The sequence below is a fragment of the Terrapene carolina genome, unplaced genomic scaffold, assembly GCF_002925995.2.
Source record: "Terrapene carolina triunguis isolate 2854851 unplaced genomic scaffold, T_m_triunguis-2.0 Scaffold428, whole genome shotgun sequence".
Taxonomy (NCBI): domain Eukaryota; kingdom Metazoa; phylum Chordata; order Testudines; family Emydidae; genus Terrapene; species Terrapene triunguis.
The window spans coordinates 307-15,760 of record NW_020664779.1 but is presented as its reverse complement, the minus strand read 5'-3'; the positions used below and the strand labels follow the sequence as shown (position 1 = coordinate 15,760).

The 15,454-nt window shown below is 38.9% G+C and overlaps 1 protein-coding gene across 1 annotated transcript in view; it reads left to right on the top strand.

Moving 5' to 3' along the window:
• PIK3R4 (phosphoinositide-3-kinase regulatory subunit 4) overlaps positions 1-14,997 on the top strand; it is a 29,263-nt gene extending 14,266 nt beyond the window's left edge. The window contains exons 9-18 of the mRNA XM_026658339.1: positions 127-328; positions 2,427-2,620; positions 3,813-4,023; positions 7,736-7,901; positions 8,750-8,914; positions 10,110-10,321; positions 10,608-10,739; positions 12,158-12,258; positions 13,841-13,929; positions 14,481-14,997. Coding sequence (XP_026514124.1) covers positions 127-328; positions 2,427-2,620; positions 3,813-4,023; positions 7,736-7,901; positions 8,750-8,914; positions 10,110-10,321; positions 10,608-10,739; positions 12,158-12,258; positions 13,841-13,929; positions 14,481-14,658 — 1,650 coding nt within the window. The 3' untranslated portion in view covers positions 14,659-14,997. The remainder of the gene's footprint in view (positions 1-126; positions 329-2,426; positions 2,621-3,812; positions 4,024-7,735; positions 7,902-8,749; positions 8,915-10,109; positions 10,322-10,607; positions 10,740-12,157; positions 12,259-13,840; positions 13,930-14,480) is intronic.
• Positions 14,998-15,454: the final 457 nt, after the last annotated feature.

Here is a 15,454-nt window from a genome sequence, read left to right as displayed (position 1 = left end):
ATAGAAGTCTGTCTTGAGTTCTTGAGTTCTCTCCCTTCATTAAGAACCAATAATGTATCCCACTTCTGTATCTCCATATCTTGATGGAAGTTCTGTTTAAAATTGTCTCCATGTGTTTTGTTGTAGGGTATGACTGAGGAGGAAGAAGACAAACTATTAGCATTAAAGGACTTTATGTTAAAATCCAATAAAGCCAAGGCCAATATAGTGGACCAGAGCCACCTGCATGACAGCACTCAAAAAGGGGTTATTGACTTGGCAACTCTGGGAATAACTGGAAGACAAGTTGATCTTGTTAAAACAAAGCAGGAGCCTGATGACAAACGTGGTTGGTATATTCTCATGTTTTATCTCTTTGTTTTATTTTCAGGAGGGTTGGGCAGTTGACTCTTGAACATATTCAGTAAACGTTCTGAGTATTTCAGCTTAAACAATTGTTTGCAATAACACTGGACTCATAATGATGGTAATAATAAAGCCAGCAAAATTTCACTAAACAGGGGGTTTCACTTGAAATGTCAGAAACTGAGGGACTGGCTGGCTCCAATGGATTAATAATAGCCTGTGGAGTCTTTCACTTCTAACTAACTGGATTTAACTCTATACAACTCTGGGGCAGTAATGAGCAAAGGTTGTGTGAAGTGAGATGGACTATCAGTAGTGTTTGTATTAAAAATAAATGGTGAGGTTTTCAGTGTCACAGATGACCTTTTTTTCATCACTTTTCTTCTCCCTACTTCCTCTACTGTCCCTTAGTGGGATGACCAGTTTTTTTCACTTTGAATATGTTGGCCACTTGTCTGAGGTGTTTTTAAAGGGTCGAACTCTGGGGAAAAGAGTTGTTTCTAGGAGTGTTTTTTGGTATGTCTCATCAAATGCTTTCTGCATCAACACTGTTCATCTCCCCCATCCAAACACCTACTCCAACACCTTGCTGTCTTCTATTGCTTCCATTTCTTTCCCATTCTTCTGACTGTATCATGCCCCCATGTGTGTGCAACTCCTCCCTGATGCTGCAACCTTCCCGCCACTTCTCCTATTTGTGTCTGTTTTTTACCTGGAACTCTGCTTACTACAAATCCCCCAAAGCTCACTACTCCAACTTGCCCTACAGCGAACACGTCCGCTCCTCTCTCTCACACACATGCCTGCATTTTTATTTCACCTTGGGAATCTCAAGATTTCTGACTTTGACATTTAAAAGCACAATGCCTGTCAACTCCTTGTGGTATATTATAAAAAATATATAATATACTCATAAATTTGGGTGGGCGGAAACATAAGCACAAATTTTGGGTCCTGTGGAGTCAGTCATAGAGAGGGTTTACAAGTTAATATGCGGAGTCAATGCTTTTAATAAATTCTCTCCCTTAAACTGATTAATATTAGGCATCTTGCCTTTAGTCATTATGCATTGGCTTAGTCTGGGTTTAATTTGCCCCATGTTTCTACTTCTTTTTTAGTTTTAAGTGACCCAAAAAGGAATTTTCAAAATAAATTTCTTAATTACATTCTTGAGCCATCAGGAGGTGGCTGCTACCTTGCTGGAAAATGACAGTATTTGATGCCAGCAGTAATCTGCCTAGTGTCATATGATAAACTAGTCCAGTGGTTCTCTACCTTTCCAGACTACTGTACTCCATTCAGGAGTCTGATTTGTCTTGCGTACCCCCTCACTTAAAAATTACAGTACTTGCTTACAAAATCAGACATAAGATTACAAAAGTATCACAGCACGCTATTATTGAAAAATTGCTTATTTTCTCATTTTTACCATATAATTATAAATAATATAAATATTGTATTTACATTTCAGTTTATAGTATATAGAGCAGTATAAACAAGTCATTGTCTGTATGACATTTTAGTTTGTACTGACTTTGCTGGTGCTTTTTATGTAACTTGTTGTAAAACTAGGCAAATATCTAGATGATGTACTCCATGGAAGACTTCTGTGTACCCCCAGGGGTGCACGTACCCCAGGTTAAGAACCACTGAACTAGTCTTTCTCCTGTGCCAATACTGGATTAACTTTCGTAGGAAGAACATCATTATTTATGACTTGATCCTACTTCCCTTCTACATTAAAAAAATTCCCTCTGATTTGTATGAGTTATATGAATGGGTCAGCTTTAGGATTAAGAATATGCAAATAGAATATTATGTTATTTCAATAAAGCTCTTCTAATGCTAAGTAGGAATTTTCCAGTTGTTAGGTGTCTAAATCTCTTTTTCTTCTAACATCCCTACCAGCTGATTTTAAATAACCCAATAATGCATTTTTTCTTTGATTAATGTAATTCCATAATCAATCTGCATGTATTTATTGGGTTACACTTAGTGCTAAAGTCATGACCAATTTGAATGATTGTTATAATGAATTAAATCTTATGTTAATTCTTTCTTTTTTGGTCTTTCTTTTATAGCTAGAAAAAATGTAAAACAAGAAGCAAATGTAAATGAAGAATGGAAAAGTATGTTCGGGTCTTTGGAACCTTCTAACATCTCCCAGCCAATACCTAAAGGGCAAAGTGCTGATCAAGAAGCAGCTCAGACTGGAAAACCTCTTCGTTCCGAGTCCGCTGCTGGCATCTGTGCCAATTTGTCATCCTCTCCACAGGTATTTCTGAAGACCTCACTTTTTTGCATTTTTTTATCTAATCTGAATATGTAAATAGCAGCAAGCACTTTAATATCTACTCACTGAACATAGTGTTGGGACCAGTGTAAAGAGGGATTTTTTTTTTTTTTAGCCATTTTATGTAGTGTTTCTTTGTCCTTTTGGCTCTTTTGTTCAACAGAATATTGGGGCTTAAAGTTTAAAAAAATGGGAAAAAATAAGTTCTATGAACAGCATGATCCCACAAGTGAATCTCTAAGGGATGTGTTGAGGGAGACTAGCCAATGCATTAAATAAATTATGCTGATAATAAAGCTCTTGGAAACTCTTTGAGAATTCAAGAATTTAGGCCCGGTAATCTCCTTTTGGGTGTACCCCTTTTGTCTGTGACTTCAGTGGTATGCAGCAATTACCATACCAGATCGTAGCAGTGGTCTGTCTACGGTACAGAATACTGTACCCAGTAGTGGTTAGTACCAGATGCAGAGGAAGGTGCAAGAAACCCTGCCGTAAACATGGATGGAATAACCTGTTCATAGGGAAAATTTTTCCCATCCCTCATTACAGATTGATTTGCATTCTGGAGCATGTGTTTGTAGGATTTCCAAAATTGGTATGGGTGTTAGGGGCTGCCTGGATGGATCACCTTGCAGGATTAGGGCCTTACTAACTAGCTGTGACATCAGTATTAATTCTGGAACTCTGATGGGAGTTTGTCAACACTTTTTGGTTTTATGTAAACAAATAATTGTTAGCTAATTTTGTCACTTTGTTGGCAATAGTGACTACAGGTATATTTGCAGTAACTGCTCCTACAACAGTTGCTTGAGGAAATATTAGTAAATATTTTCTTCATGAAAATGTGTACAGCGAATAGACAATTGTGTGCTGTGTTTTGAATAGTAATTTGTATTTAAAGTTGTTATGCAATTAAGACATCGACTCCACTCTCTATGGTGGCTTTGGAACCCTTTCATTAAATGTGGTTGCAGTTTGGCTTGTGGCGAATTGTGTGTCTGCATTCAGTTACTCACTTGTACAAATATTCAGTTCTTAATTTTGAATTTGTATGTTTACTCATCACTAACAGATTAAAGGATAAATGATTCTTCCATGCTCTTGTCAGCGTGACATGCTAACCACATGACTGATTTAGCTGTGAACATTTGTTTAAATTGTTTATGGCATACAGGCAACTGATGGAACAGTTGTCCAGACCAGGAAACCAACCATACAGGTTTTAAGCAGTACAGCTTCACCTTCCACGTACCAGTTACGCATCACTACTTGCAAAACTGAACTTCAGCAGTTAGTCCAACAGAAGCGAGAACAGTGCAATGCAGAAAGAATGGCCAAACAGATGATGGAGAATGCTGAATGGGAGAGCAAACCACCTCCTACAGGTAAAGATCAGGACTAAGGTGTCATTAGACCACAGGTAAAACCTCTTGGATCAAATTACATTCACCATAAGGGAAAATTTGAAATGCCAGGAACACAGGAAATTACTGGGTTAGGAAATCCTGCTATTTTAAGAAGCTGATCTGGACTCGTTCCTTCTTAATATTCCCACTGTCAAAACAGAACCTTTTCCCTAAAGGTCACCTAAAAAGCCTTATTTTTAAAACTTTTAAAAAGAGAAACCATTTTTATATTCCATGTCACTGGATGTGTAGACATGCAAATTATAAATGCTCATTTAAAATCAGTTTCTTCAGCTACCTGCCAAGACCTAGTCATCAGTTGTTCTCTTGCAATCACAGATGACCTTGCTAATACTTCAAGCAGTGCAGAGAATGCAGTTGTCCATCAGTGTAGTTGATTTGTCAGTAACTGTTGCTGGGAAAGAGATTGAACTCTGATAAGCAAGCTTTTCAGTTCACCTTTAACATTGAGAACAAGGTCAGTTTAGCACAGGGGTCGGCCAGCACATCCCGTGCCGCTTCCCGCCGCCCCCATTGGCCTGGGACTGCGAACCGCGGCCAGCGGGAGCCGCGATCGGCCGAACCTGCGGACACGGCAGGTAAACAAACTGGCCCGGCCCACCAGGGTGCTTACCCTGGCGAGCCGCGTGCCAAAGATTGCCGACCCCTGGTTTAGCATTTTGAGTGAGGCTATCTGTACTGAGGAGGCAGTTAGTTTTATTGTGGCTCTGATTTTTATTTCTAAAGGGCATCCTATTGCATAAGGACACTGACTGACTGACACTGATGCAGCAGGTAAAACAGTCATTTTAATTTTTAAATCTACAGTTCAGCACCATCTTGGAACTACTAAAATTTTAGTTTTGTTTCAGGTTAGACCCTGTGCTGTGGTGAGGTTCACAGTACAAAACGTGATTTTTTTCAAAGCATGTTTACAATGGTAATCTCTCTGCTGGAGAAACCATGGCCAATTGACTGAATTTGTAAAATAAGTGGCCTTCCTGACTCTGCTAGTCTCCCTAATGACTCTACTATTTTAACATCATTTGGATATGTCCATTGCCATATTAGCGATAACACTTTATTTATTTGTGTAGTGTTAGTGACCAAAGGCCCCAATCCAGATCAGGGCTCCATTGTTCTAGGCAGTATATAAATGTATAGAAAGATACAGTCCTTGCCCAAGTAGTTGATTAGGTAATTTAACAATTTCACTCTACTTTTAGAAAGCTTTTATGTGTAAAATCTTCAGAAACTTAAACAACGGAGCTAAAATTTTACAACAATTTAAATATTATACTCAAGTTTGGGTAGAGGTATTTTGAGTTTTTTCCTCTTGTGCATTGTAAGTAAAGGATTTAACGTCTGCCCACTGTTCTTATATTGCTGTGTAAAATGGTATCTGCAATGGTATTTTACCAAGAAATGAGCCATCAAATGATATTTAAATCTTGGTGATCTTGATTGATATACACCTCTACCCCGATATAACACGAATTCGGATATAACGCGGTAAAGCAGTGCTCCAGGGGGGCAGGGTTGCGCACTCTGGTGGATCAAAGCACGTTCGATTATAACGTGGTTTCACCTATAACGCGGTAAGATTTTTTTGGATCCTGCGGACAGCATTATGTCAGGGTAGAGGTGTATAAATTGATTTTTCCTTTGAGAGAAATATTGTCTGCGCAGCCATATGTTTTTCATTTGAAGAGAATTGTGCGACCTGTGAAATGCATAATGCATCCCATGACACAGCTGAGCTGTTCCTCTCAGAGAGATCAAGAGCACCAAACAACGTTCACATGTCAAACTTGTTGTTTGTTTCAAGGAAAGATTCACAACAAACGTGTAAGAGGTTGATCCAGATACTTTTGGTTAGCTCTTTTTGAGAAGAAGCTAATATTTATGTGATGAATTGCATTCATTTAGGAAAAGAGTGCTTGAATTGAAGCTCTGATAACTCCCTCCCCCCCTTTTTTGAAGGATTTTACTGGGTTTCAGATGGCTTTAGAAGAGTTGTCATGCGTTTTATCAAATACCTAAATAGTGCAGAAAACCTAGTGTTAATACAACATTAAAGCTGCAAGATCAACCACTCTTACTGGGAGTTCAGGTTGCTCAGGCTAAATTAACTGGGCCATGTTGCATATCCTATCTCTTTTATGGCATTCTGAGGACAGTTGCCAATTGCAGTATTGTAATTTGAATACTCTATACTTACTGCAAATCAGATTCCCTGCTGCCAACTGGAGAACAGGGGATTCGTGTTACAGTTGTGGATCAATAACTTTACAGTATTCCTATGCTTTGACTGGCTCTGTGTAATGTTGTTTAATGAATAGGTCACATCTCTGAAAGAAAATATTCCCCTTCCAGTCCTCCAAACTCTGGTAAATTTGCTTTATTGTAGAATCTGGGTTGCTTTAATTATACCCTTCCCCTGTAATTTGGCATATTGCTAAAACCTATTAGTAATAACTCTGAATCTGTGTTTTGTTTTTAAAAAGTCCCAGTTTAGTTTTTAGATATACTTCTCAGTTTTATGGAACCTGCTCTCACTTCCTGATTGCCAGCCACATTTGGGAGGGGCTAATAATGCTACATTAGGCAGGAGGAGATAGCAATAAGGACTCACACAGAGATGCTGTTGCTGATGATAAGGATTTCAGTTACTATGCCAGGTGCCTGTTACAAAGGAAAAGTAAATCCCTCCTGCTAGGTTCTAGCAATAATGAGGGGTCGGGGGGGAGGGAGGGGAAGAGGGTGTGATTCTCTCAGCCCTCCATCCTGCTGAGTCCAGGCAGCAGGAACCCAGCCCACACATGACTGGAAGCAAGAGGGCAGGGTACTGCTCTTTCTAAGATCAGAGGCAGGAAGGATGCATTAACCTCTGATAGAAATAGGGTTGGGTTAGTCTCTTTAATGTGCTTTAAGCTACTGCTGCCAACAGTCAGTTTTCCCTTCTTCAAGCTTCCTGCTGGCAGCAGCCCCACCATCAATTTTAGAGTTGCCTGTAAGCAGCTGTCTTTTGTCTCTCTGCTTCCTTGCGAAGTATCCCCTCCCCACCGGGCTTGGGAGTATTTCACTTTGCTTTATTGGAGCAGGCTCTCAGCAGAACAGCTTAAGAGCCTTGTTGTCAGAAGTTGCTGCCATTTCCTCTATTCCACTGTGCCAAGTAATGAAAATGTGAGAATAGCACTCCACATTGCTGCTGTTCTAAATGCCAGTGGAGTAGTGTCAGTTTAGATCTCAGAGGTCTGAAAGCCCACAATCATTCATTGGTTTTAAACATAGCACCCATGAATTAAATGGGGAGGGGGGCAGTGGTTTGAGAGAAGAGGTTGTTGACCCACAAAATATTTTAAATCCCATCTATGTGCTTCTATTGTATGGAATCCCACACTAGGATCCTTTGGGTCCAGCATCACAGATCAGTCCCAATGACTATCTATTTGAATGTGTGTAAGATAAATAAAATAATGCTGCTCTTGCTTTTGGGTCTCCTAAAAACATTCTCTTTGGCACCAGTAAAGAGTGCCTAAATCTGGTGTGTCGATGTGCAGTCTGCCTAGTATCTTTTTAGTGTTGTGCCTGCAACCTCTCACAATTTATCACTTGGATGGGGATGGGAATTTTCATATTTCCTTTGTGTTAGGTTTTGGGGGTTGATTTCCTATTGCTGCTTCCATAGGATGGCGTCCTAAAGGGCTGTTAGTTGCTCACCTTCATGAACACAAGTCTGCAGTGAACCGTATTCGAGTCTCGGATGAACATTCCATTTTTGCCACATGCTCTAATGATGGCACGGTGAAAATCTGGAACAGTCAAAAAATGGAAGGAAAAACCACTACGACCAGGTAACTTACAATTCCCTGGAATATGTAGGATTTTTTTTTTTTTTTTACCAAAAATATTTAAATACACTCTCAGAGTTAAGCTTGAACCACTCCTACAGTATACTGAAGATCTTAAATATTCAAATGGAACATGTAGGTGTGCAACTATAACATTTTATGCTTCATTTTCTAGGAATCTTTGTTCCCTTCTATCTAATTGAAACTACAAGGGGAATATTACATAGGCAAAGTAATTGCAAATCCTTCTGATGTATGGGTGAAATATATGCTGGTATTGATACCTTAAGATCACCTACATTTACAGCTAAATGAGCTTCATAGTTAACTGCCTCATTCCCTGATATGCAGTTCAGGAAGTTTGTACTGTTGGTTGAAGAGAGAATGCATGGTACATAATTTATTGAAATGTATACCTTACAGAGAAAAGAAATCCTATTAATACAAAAAAAAGAAATGAAGTCAGTAAAGATGCACAGGACCATTATGATAATGAAATTAGAGTATGTATGTTCATAGACAATTAAGATATTGTAAAAAAGCTACGTATATGTATGTAAGATTGTAGGGGTTTTATTATTCTGTACCTGTAGTACAGAATGATCGTGAAATTGAAGAGTATCATAATGCATATCACAAAGGGGGAGAATTAAGGTTATGCGGGCAACTTAGACTTTGAGATTTCCTGATTTTGGAGCACTTAACTGTGCAACCTTAATATTGTCTTAATGCAGAGTTGTTGTTTTAAGGTGGTGGGAGAGGTGAAATTATATTAAATTGGTTTTTTGAGCTTGCTAAGACACTGGGCCACTACTTGAAACTGTTTCCTATCTCTTCCCCTCCCCCCCCAGATCAATTTTGACATATTCTCGGATTGGAGGAAGTGTCAAGACACTTACTTTTTGCCAAGGCTCACACTACCTGGCTGTAGCTTCAGATAATGGTGGGATCCAGCTTCTTGGGATTGAAGCATCAAAGCTTCCGAAATCTCCTAAAATTCATCCAATACAAAGCAGGTACATGTCAACAGTGTCTGTTTCATACTGGAGAATTCATGTGCTATAAGGTACTAGCATGCACTTAACAGTAATCCCCTCCCTCTTGAGTAAAGAGTGCTTGAAAAGGATGCACAGGTCAATGGTTCTAGTACAGGAGAAAGTTGGGAGATATGGGTTATATACCCAGCACTGTCACGAACATGCTTTTGATCGTGAGTTCTTCACCAAACTTCCTATTCCTATTTCCCTCTGTGCAAAATGGTAATGACATTTACTTTTCTCATAAAGTTGTTTCAGATCTTCATGGAAGGAATATTGGAAAATATTACGATTTATAAAACTATTAAAGTTTTACATCGTGTTTGCAAATATATGCCATGTGGTTTTGCTGCAGACCTATAAGTGATTCTTCCAGGCTTTTACTTGGGTGCAGGGATGAATAGGGTGTGTAAACTGTGGAAGGGTGGGAGGTGATTTTGGCCTTTGCTACATCTCTGCCATATGAGAGAGTTTGTCTTAAATATTTAGTATTGCTTCATATTATTTATGATTCTGTTACTTCTGATCCTTAGATGAGGGGTGACTACAAGTCCCACATTAGGTTGTGTCTCCTAAATTCTAGCAGTCCAGGTTAAAAATTCACTGTTTGAATGTAGTTTTTTGTCTGATACGTAAACTCAACGTTGTGTCTCAAATGTCATCCTCTGAATTGGGATTAATTTAATAAATAAAATAACCCAAATGTGATCAATGTTCCATCTTTTATAAATTAGAGATTAATTTTCATCCTTGTATATATTCTATCTCTGTATGCAATACATGCTTATTTGCATACGCTCTAGATGACTATCAGTTATGCTGTCAGCACTGTAATAATACTGTACAAGAAACAAAGACATGTACAGCTCCTGCCCTCACAATCTGGACAAATATCAGACATGCTGGGAGACCCATAAGTCAGTGCTGTAGTTGTGGTTTTTAAAGATGTGCTGACAGCATTTTATTGGGCTGATTAAGATATGTAGGCCTTGCAGGAGAAGTGAATTTAGAGGAGAAATAGGGAAGATGTTCATTGCAGAAAGGTCAGGACTCAGGAGGCAGTGTGAATGAAAACATGAGGATGGCAGTAAAGCATCTTCAGTCTGGGGGAGTGTTAAAGAAACATTTAGAGGGATAATATTTGTCTTGTTTCTGATTTGCTTTATTTATCCAGGTTGCTAGACCAGAAGGATGATGGGTGTGTGGTAGATATGCATCACTTCAATTCGGGAGCACAGTCAGTGCTGGCTTATGCCACTGTGAATGGTTCCCTAGTTGGATGGGACCTGCGATCCACGAGTAATGCTTGGACATTAAAACATGATTTGAGGCTCGGTCTCATAACCTCATTTGCTGTGGACATACACCAGTGCTGGCTATGTATTGGTAAGTTTAATTATTATTCATTCTCGTTGTATTGGTTAGACTTAGTGAAGTTCCTTTAAAATAACTATGTAATTAAAGCTGTCCCTTATAGAGTGCATGGCTCCAGATACTCTTGCTTCCAAAAGGGGAAAGAGAACTTTTAAAGAGCAGATTTCTTTGCAGTAAGTATTCTATTGTATACCTAATCAAGACTGCAGTCCCTTTGCCTTAGGAACAGAAAGAAAGGCTATAGATTAAAAAACTGGTGCAACAGTCCCTCTGACAACAAATAAATCTCTCTCACCAGGTACAAGCAATGGTACCATGGCATGCTGGGACATGAGGTTCCAGTTACCCATCTCCAGCCATTGCCATCCTTCCAGGGCTCGTATCAGACGCCTGCTGATGCATCCCCTCTCTCAGTCATGGGTAATTGCAGGTAAAACAGATATCTTACTTACCACCTTATTGCTGAAGATTGTGATTAAGGCTTGTTCTTCACTTTCTGTTGCACTGAATGCTTGATTCTGCAGACTTGCTTCTGCTCAGCAGATGAGGGTCACAGTTGGATTCTGCCTCTGTGCCTTGTAATGACTTAAAAAAAAATACAGTGTTATCCGCTGGTGAAAACTATAATCTCTAGACTTTGTGTTCCTGGATAGCCCAACTCTCAAGAGGTTACGAGCCCAGCACACTGCTTGCCACATATTGTTGCTTAGGGGGAATTTGCTTAAAAGACAGGAGGTGAAATCCTGACCCCATTAAAGACAGTGGGAGTTTTGCTATTGGCTTCATTGGGGTCAGGAGTTCTCCTAGATTAGGGAAGATTTTCAGAGGTATGAAGGATAGTTCAGTGTCCAAATCCCGTTGAACTAAACTCATTTGTGCCTTTGCAAATCTCCCAAGACACTTACTGCAAACACTTGCAGTTGTTTTATTCTTACATACACAGAATTGTAGTACTCTGCAATAATACTGCAAATATTTTATTAAGTAATGGTGCAGCAGCCCATTCCTGTAATGAGAGTTTTTTTATGCTTAAAATATTGTGCAATAACAGAGCATACAGGGTTGCAGTATAGTGAGAATAAAATTTAAAGTTTCTTTCACCCAGTGCAAATTAAAATATTTTTAAATTTGGGGTTCAGAGTTTAAGTAAACTTACTCCTTAAATGTCACCTATTTTATGTTAATGGATGATATCTGGATTCTAAACATCTCTTTGAAAGCCTTTCACTTGTGGGAAACATGCACAAACAGTGCAAGTCCTCCCCCCTGGGCGGGTACAGAAATAGCTAAGTTTGTCTTGGTGGACTCTGATCCAGCAAAGGATTCACTCATGTGCTTGCCTTTAAGTATGGGAGTAGATCCCTTGAATTTAAACAGAGGTATTCACATGCTTAAAGTAGAGTACGTCGTGAGTGCTTTGCTGGATCAGGGCCATAATAGTCTACAAGAATTTCTATAGACTTAGAATTCATCTGACAAGTGGAAGGGAAGGATGTTCTGAGTTCCCTAGCCAGAGTGCTGAACTGCCTCTGATACCTGTGTAGGCAAACCACCATTTACAGTCCCAGGAAGTAAGTGATACGATTATATTTTCAAGAGGATATAGGAAATAACGGAGAGTTTAAAACAAAACTACCTTAAAGTGAGGTTTAGGGTCCTTTTTAACCATAGTGGAGCCACCACTGTAGAGATGAAAACAACAAAATATGTTCAGAACTTACTAATAGAGTGAGGCTGACATGTTCCCCAAGGAGAACAAGCCAAATGTGTTGTACACTTAGTCTCTGTCAATAGAAAGCCAAGTCATCTGGTTTAGTTGTAACTGTGTTGGCAATGTCTTTCCTGTAGCTGTTCAAGGCAATAATGAAGTCTCCATGTGGGATATGGAAACCGGAGACAGGCGCTTCACTTTGTGGGCCAGCAGCGCACCTCCTCTTTCAGAATTACAGGTCTGGCTTCCTTTTTCCTTTCCCATTACTGTGCTTTATAGTTTTCCTTAGAATTTCCTCAGCCTCCAAACAGCACTTCAGTATTTTTGCCTGTGTGTTTGGTTCCTGCCTTTGTTTCTGTAGTTTCTCAGCATGTGCTCAGCTTGGGCAACTTAAATCGTGTTTTGCTGTCAAATGAAATCAACTTTCAAAAAAAGGCTAGGATCCTGCAGAAACGAAAGATACAATATAAGGCAACTGCAGGCTCCAGGGAATTAATTGATTTCAGTTGTCTGGATTTTTAGTTAAGGGTTTAGCTATTTCTTCCTTATTAAACTTCTTAGATTCAGTAGCTGGGATTGGACCCCTTTGTGTAGCTGTAGTGCGTTTGCGAAGTGACCTTGGCACCAGGGAATTGGACCAAGTAGTTTGGAGTAGGGTATGTTGCCGATTCCCCTTGCAGCTTCATCTATTGTAGAGGAGGAGTTAATGATACTTAACTCACCCACTGGTATGCTTGGTCACCCTATTTTTTCACAAAACAAACTAAGCAACCATCTGTGCTGTGATTTAACTGTAAAGATCTTTCCCAAAATAGAAAATTCATAGTATTGTGTTTGGGTCTGTTCATAACTTAATGACCTTTAAATGTTATTCCTGTGATCACAATACCTCTGTTCTATTGCACTTTCCCTTTACAGAGTAAACCCACCACTGTTTAGCAGTTAGTATTAAATAGGGAAAATATACCTTCATATGGAGCAATACACATATGCTTTGTTCACTGTTGCTCATAAGTCAGAGGCACATCCATATCTAGCAGTGAGTGCAAAAGAAACAAAATAAAACCCTTCAAGTAAAAAGTATCACTAAGCCCCCCAATAAATGTTAAACATTCATATTGCAATATACGCTGTACTTGGTTAAATGACCTATCTCCCCTGAATAAAAATCCTAGATTACCTTCGCTGTTGGGATCTGAAATACCCGTGTAATGATGTTTGCAGTGTTGTTGTAGCCATGTTGATCCCAGGATAATTTGAGTGACAAGGTGGTCCAATAAAAGGTATTACTTCATCCACCTTGTATCTCCTGTGTAATTATAGCTTTTCATAACTGAGACTTTTGTGATTCAGTTAACTGGCAGTCTGTTGTGCTGGTTCCTGTAACCTTGGAACTGCCAGGACATCAAGGCTTTGTGTGTATCTCTGTGCTTTTCAACTTACCCATTTTACCCAATTCTGTAAGAGATAATTACTCTGAGAACGTCTCTTTGGAAATGTCAGAGAATTTTTTGTCATCTCTCATTTGAAGTGTAGGAAGAGTTAGATTCTCTTGCATTGCTTTGTGAACAGGAACAAAAAGAGAAATGACTTACCTCTATATATTTAAGATTTGACCATTTACCAAGACACCAAAACACCACACTTCATGTTTGTCATGAAACAAAAGCCAACTTTTTACAAATAAGGTGCCTGTTTGTAATTGAGTCACTACTGTACAGGATGCCCATCTTGTTTTGTGAAGCATGGCAACATAAATTAGTAATTTAGTACAAGAATGTTTTTGGAGATAGTAACATGTTTGCATCTTCCCCCATTAGCCTTCGCCTCACAGTGTTCATGGAATATACTGTAGTCCTGCAGATGGAAATCCCATTTTACTGACTGCAGGTTCAGACATGAAAATAAGGTAAAAATAGCCTGAGGAATCTCTTTAAAGACGTGATGGGTTTTAAAAAATCTAATGAACCAATCTGCAAATAGTAAAACCCCTACTACTAAAGTACCCCCCGCATAATGCAAGGTTAGACGTTTGTGCAATTGAATGTTAGCTTTTTCCATGGAGTCAAGAGATCTGTGCTCTCTGTTCTATTCCTCATTGCTGCTGCCTGTTATATCAGGCCAGTGTTTTTAACTTCCCACATCTCACTTTTCCCATCTGAAAACTGAAATAATTACTCACCTTTTGTAAAGCGCTTGATATGCTGTGCTGGAAGCAGCAGTTAGCGATGCCTTGTGAGCAAATGTGATATTAACTTTGATTTTCCATATTTATAATCTATAACTCTTCCGTTCAATGTTTCTGTAAAGTCTGGGCTAACTGAATTTTACCTTAAGGGCAAGAAGGCTCTTACACAATCACATTGAGGTTTAAGCAGTGTTAAGCATTTATCATCATGTTTGTTTGGATTTTTTGGGTTGTGTGTGTTTTGGTTGTTTGTTTTTTCCTCTCTCTCTTAGGTTTTGGGAAATGGCTTACCCTGAGAGATCGTACATTGTTGCAGGAAGTGCTACTTGCCCATCTGTATCCTACAACAGGAAGATAATTGAAGGCACAGAAGTGGTTCAGGTATCCTGTTCTGTTTTGTTTTTGTTTCTATGGCTCCTCCAGGCCAGAGTTCAAATTACACCAGTATGATGGTAGGGAAGCTTTCATTGCTGGCACCTGTGCCTTACCTCTTCTCTGGATCAAGGATTTCAGTCTCTCAGCAAGTTACATTTTAGAGGCAGTAATAATGTTTAAAAACAAAAAGTGCTTGCTTTTGACAAACAATGCCGCCTGATAGTATTCAGTAGGGGGACCCTGATACCTTGGGATGACTTTTGTGATCCTGAAACTCAGAGATTTAACAATTTTGGCTTGCCGGTCACTGAGGCATTTCCACTGCAGGCTGTTACCCAGTTAATGTGGGATTTGTCCTGCAGTTAGAAGTTGAGTACTGTATCAGTTATTTATGCAATGCTGTAAGTACACTATTTATTCCTTATGGGATAATTAAAAACAGTTGGAGCACAACTTAACCCATATCAGAAAAGTACAGGAATGTTTTCATTTCAGAATTCTGCTGTGATTAATATGTCCCTTAAAGTGACCTCTGGCACTTGCAGCTTTACTGATATTTAAATATGGCTTGGTAATGTTTTTTATTGATTATTTAACTGAATAAATGCTATTTCAGAAACTTCTACTAAGGAGGCATTTTTACATATTTCCTTAATATGTAAAATCAGTTGCCAAGGGTGGGGTTTTTTTTTTGTTTGTTTTTTTTTGGTAGAGTTTTCCCTTATGAAAAAGCCCTATACAATAAGGACAAAACTGGTTGGATTCTCTAGAGATTACTATAAAAATCTGTAGAATTTGAATATATCCTTTCTATAAAGTTTAACATAAATGATATCCCTGCTACAAAACTGTTAGTTTAAACATGCTAGAT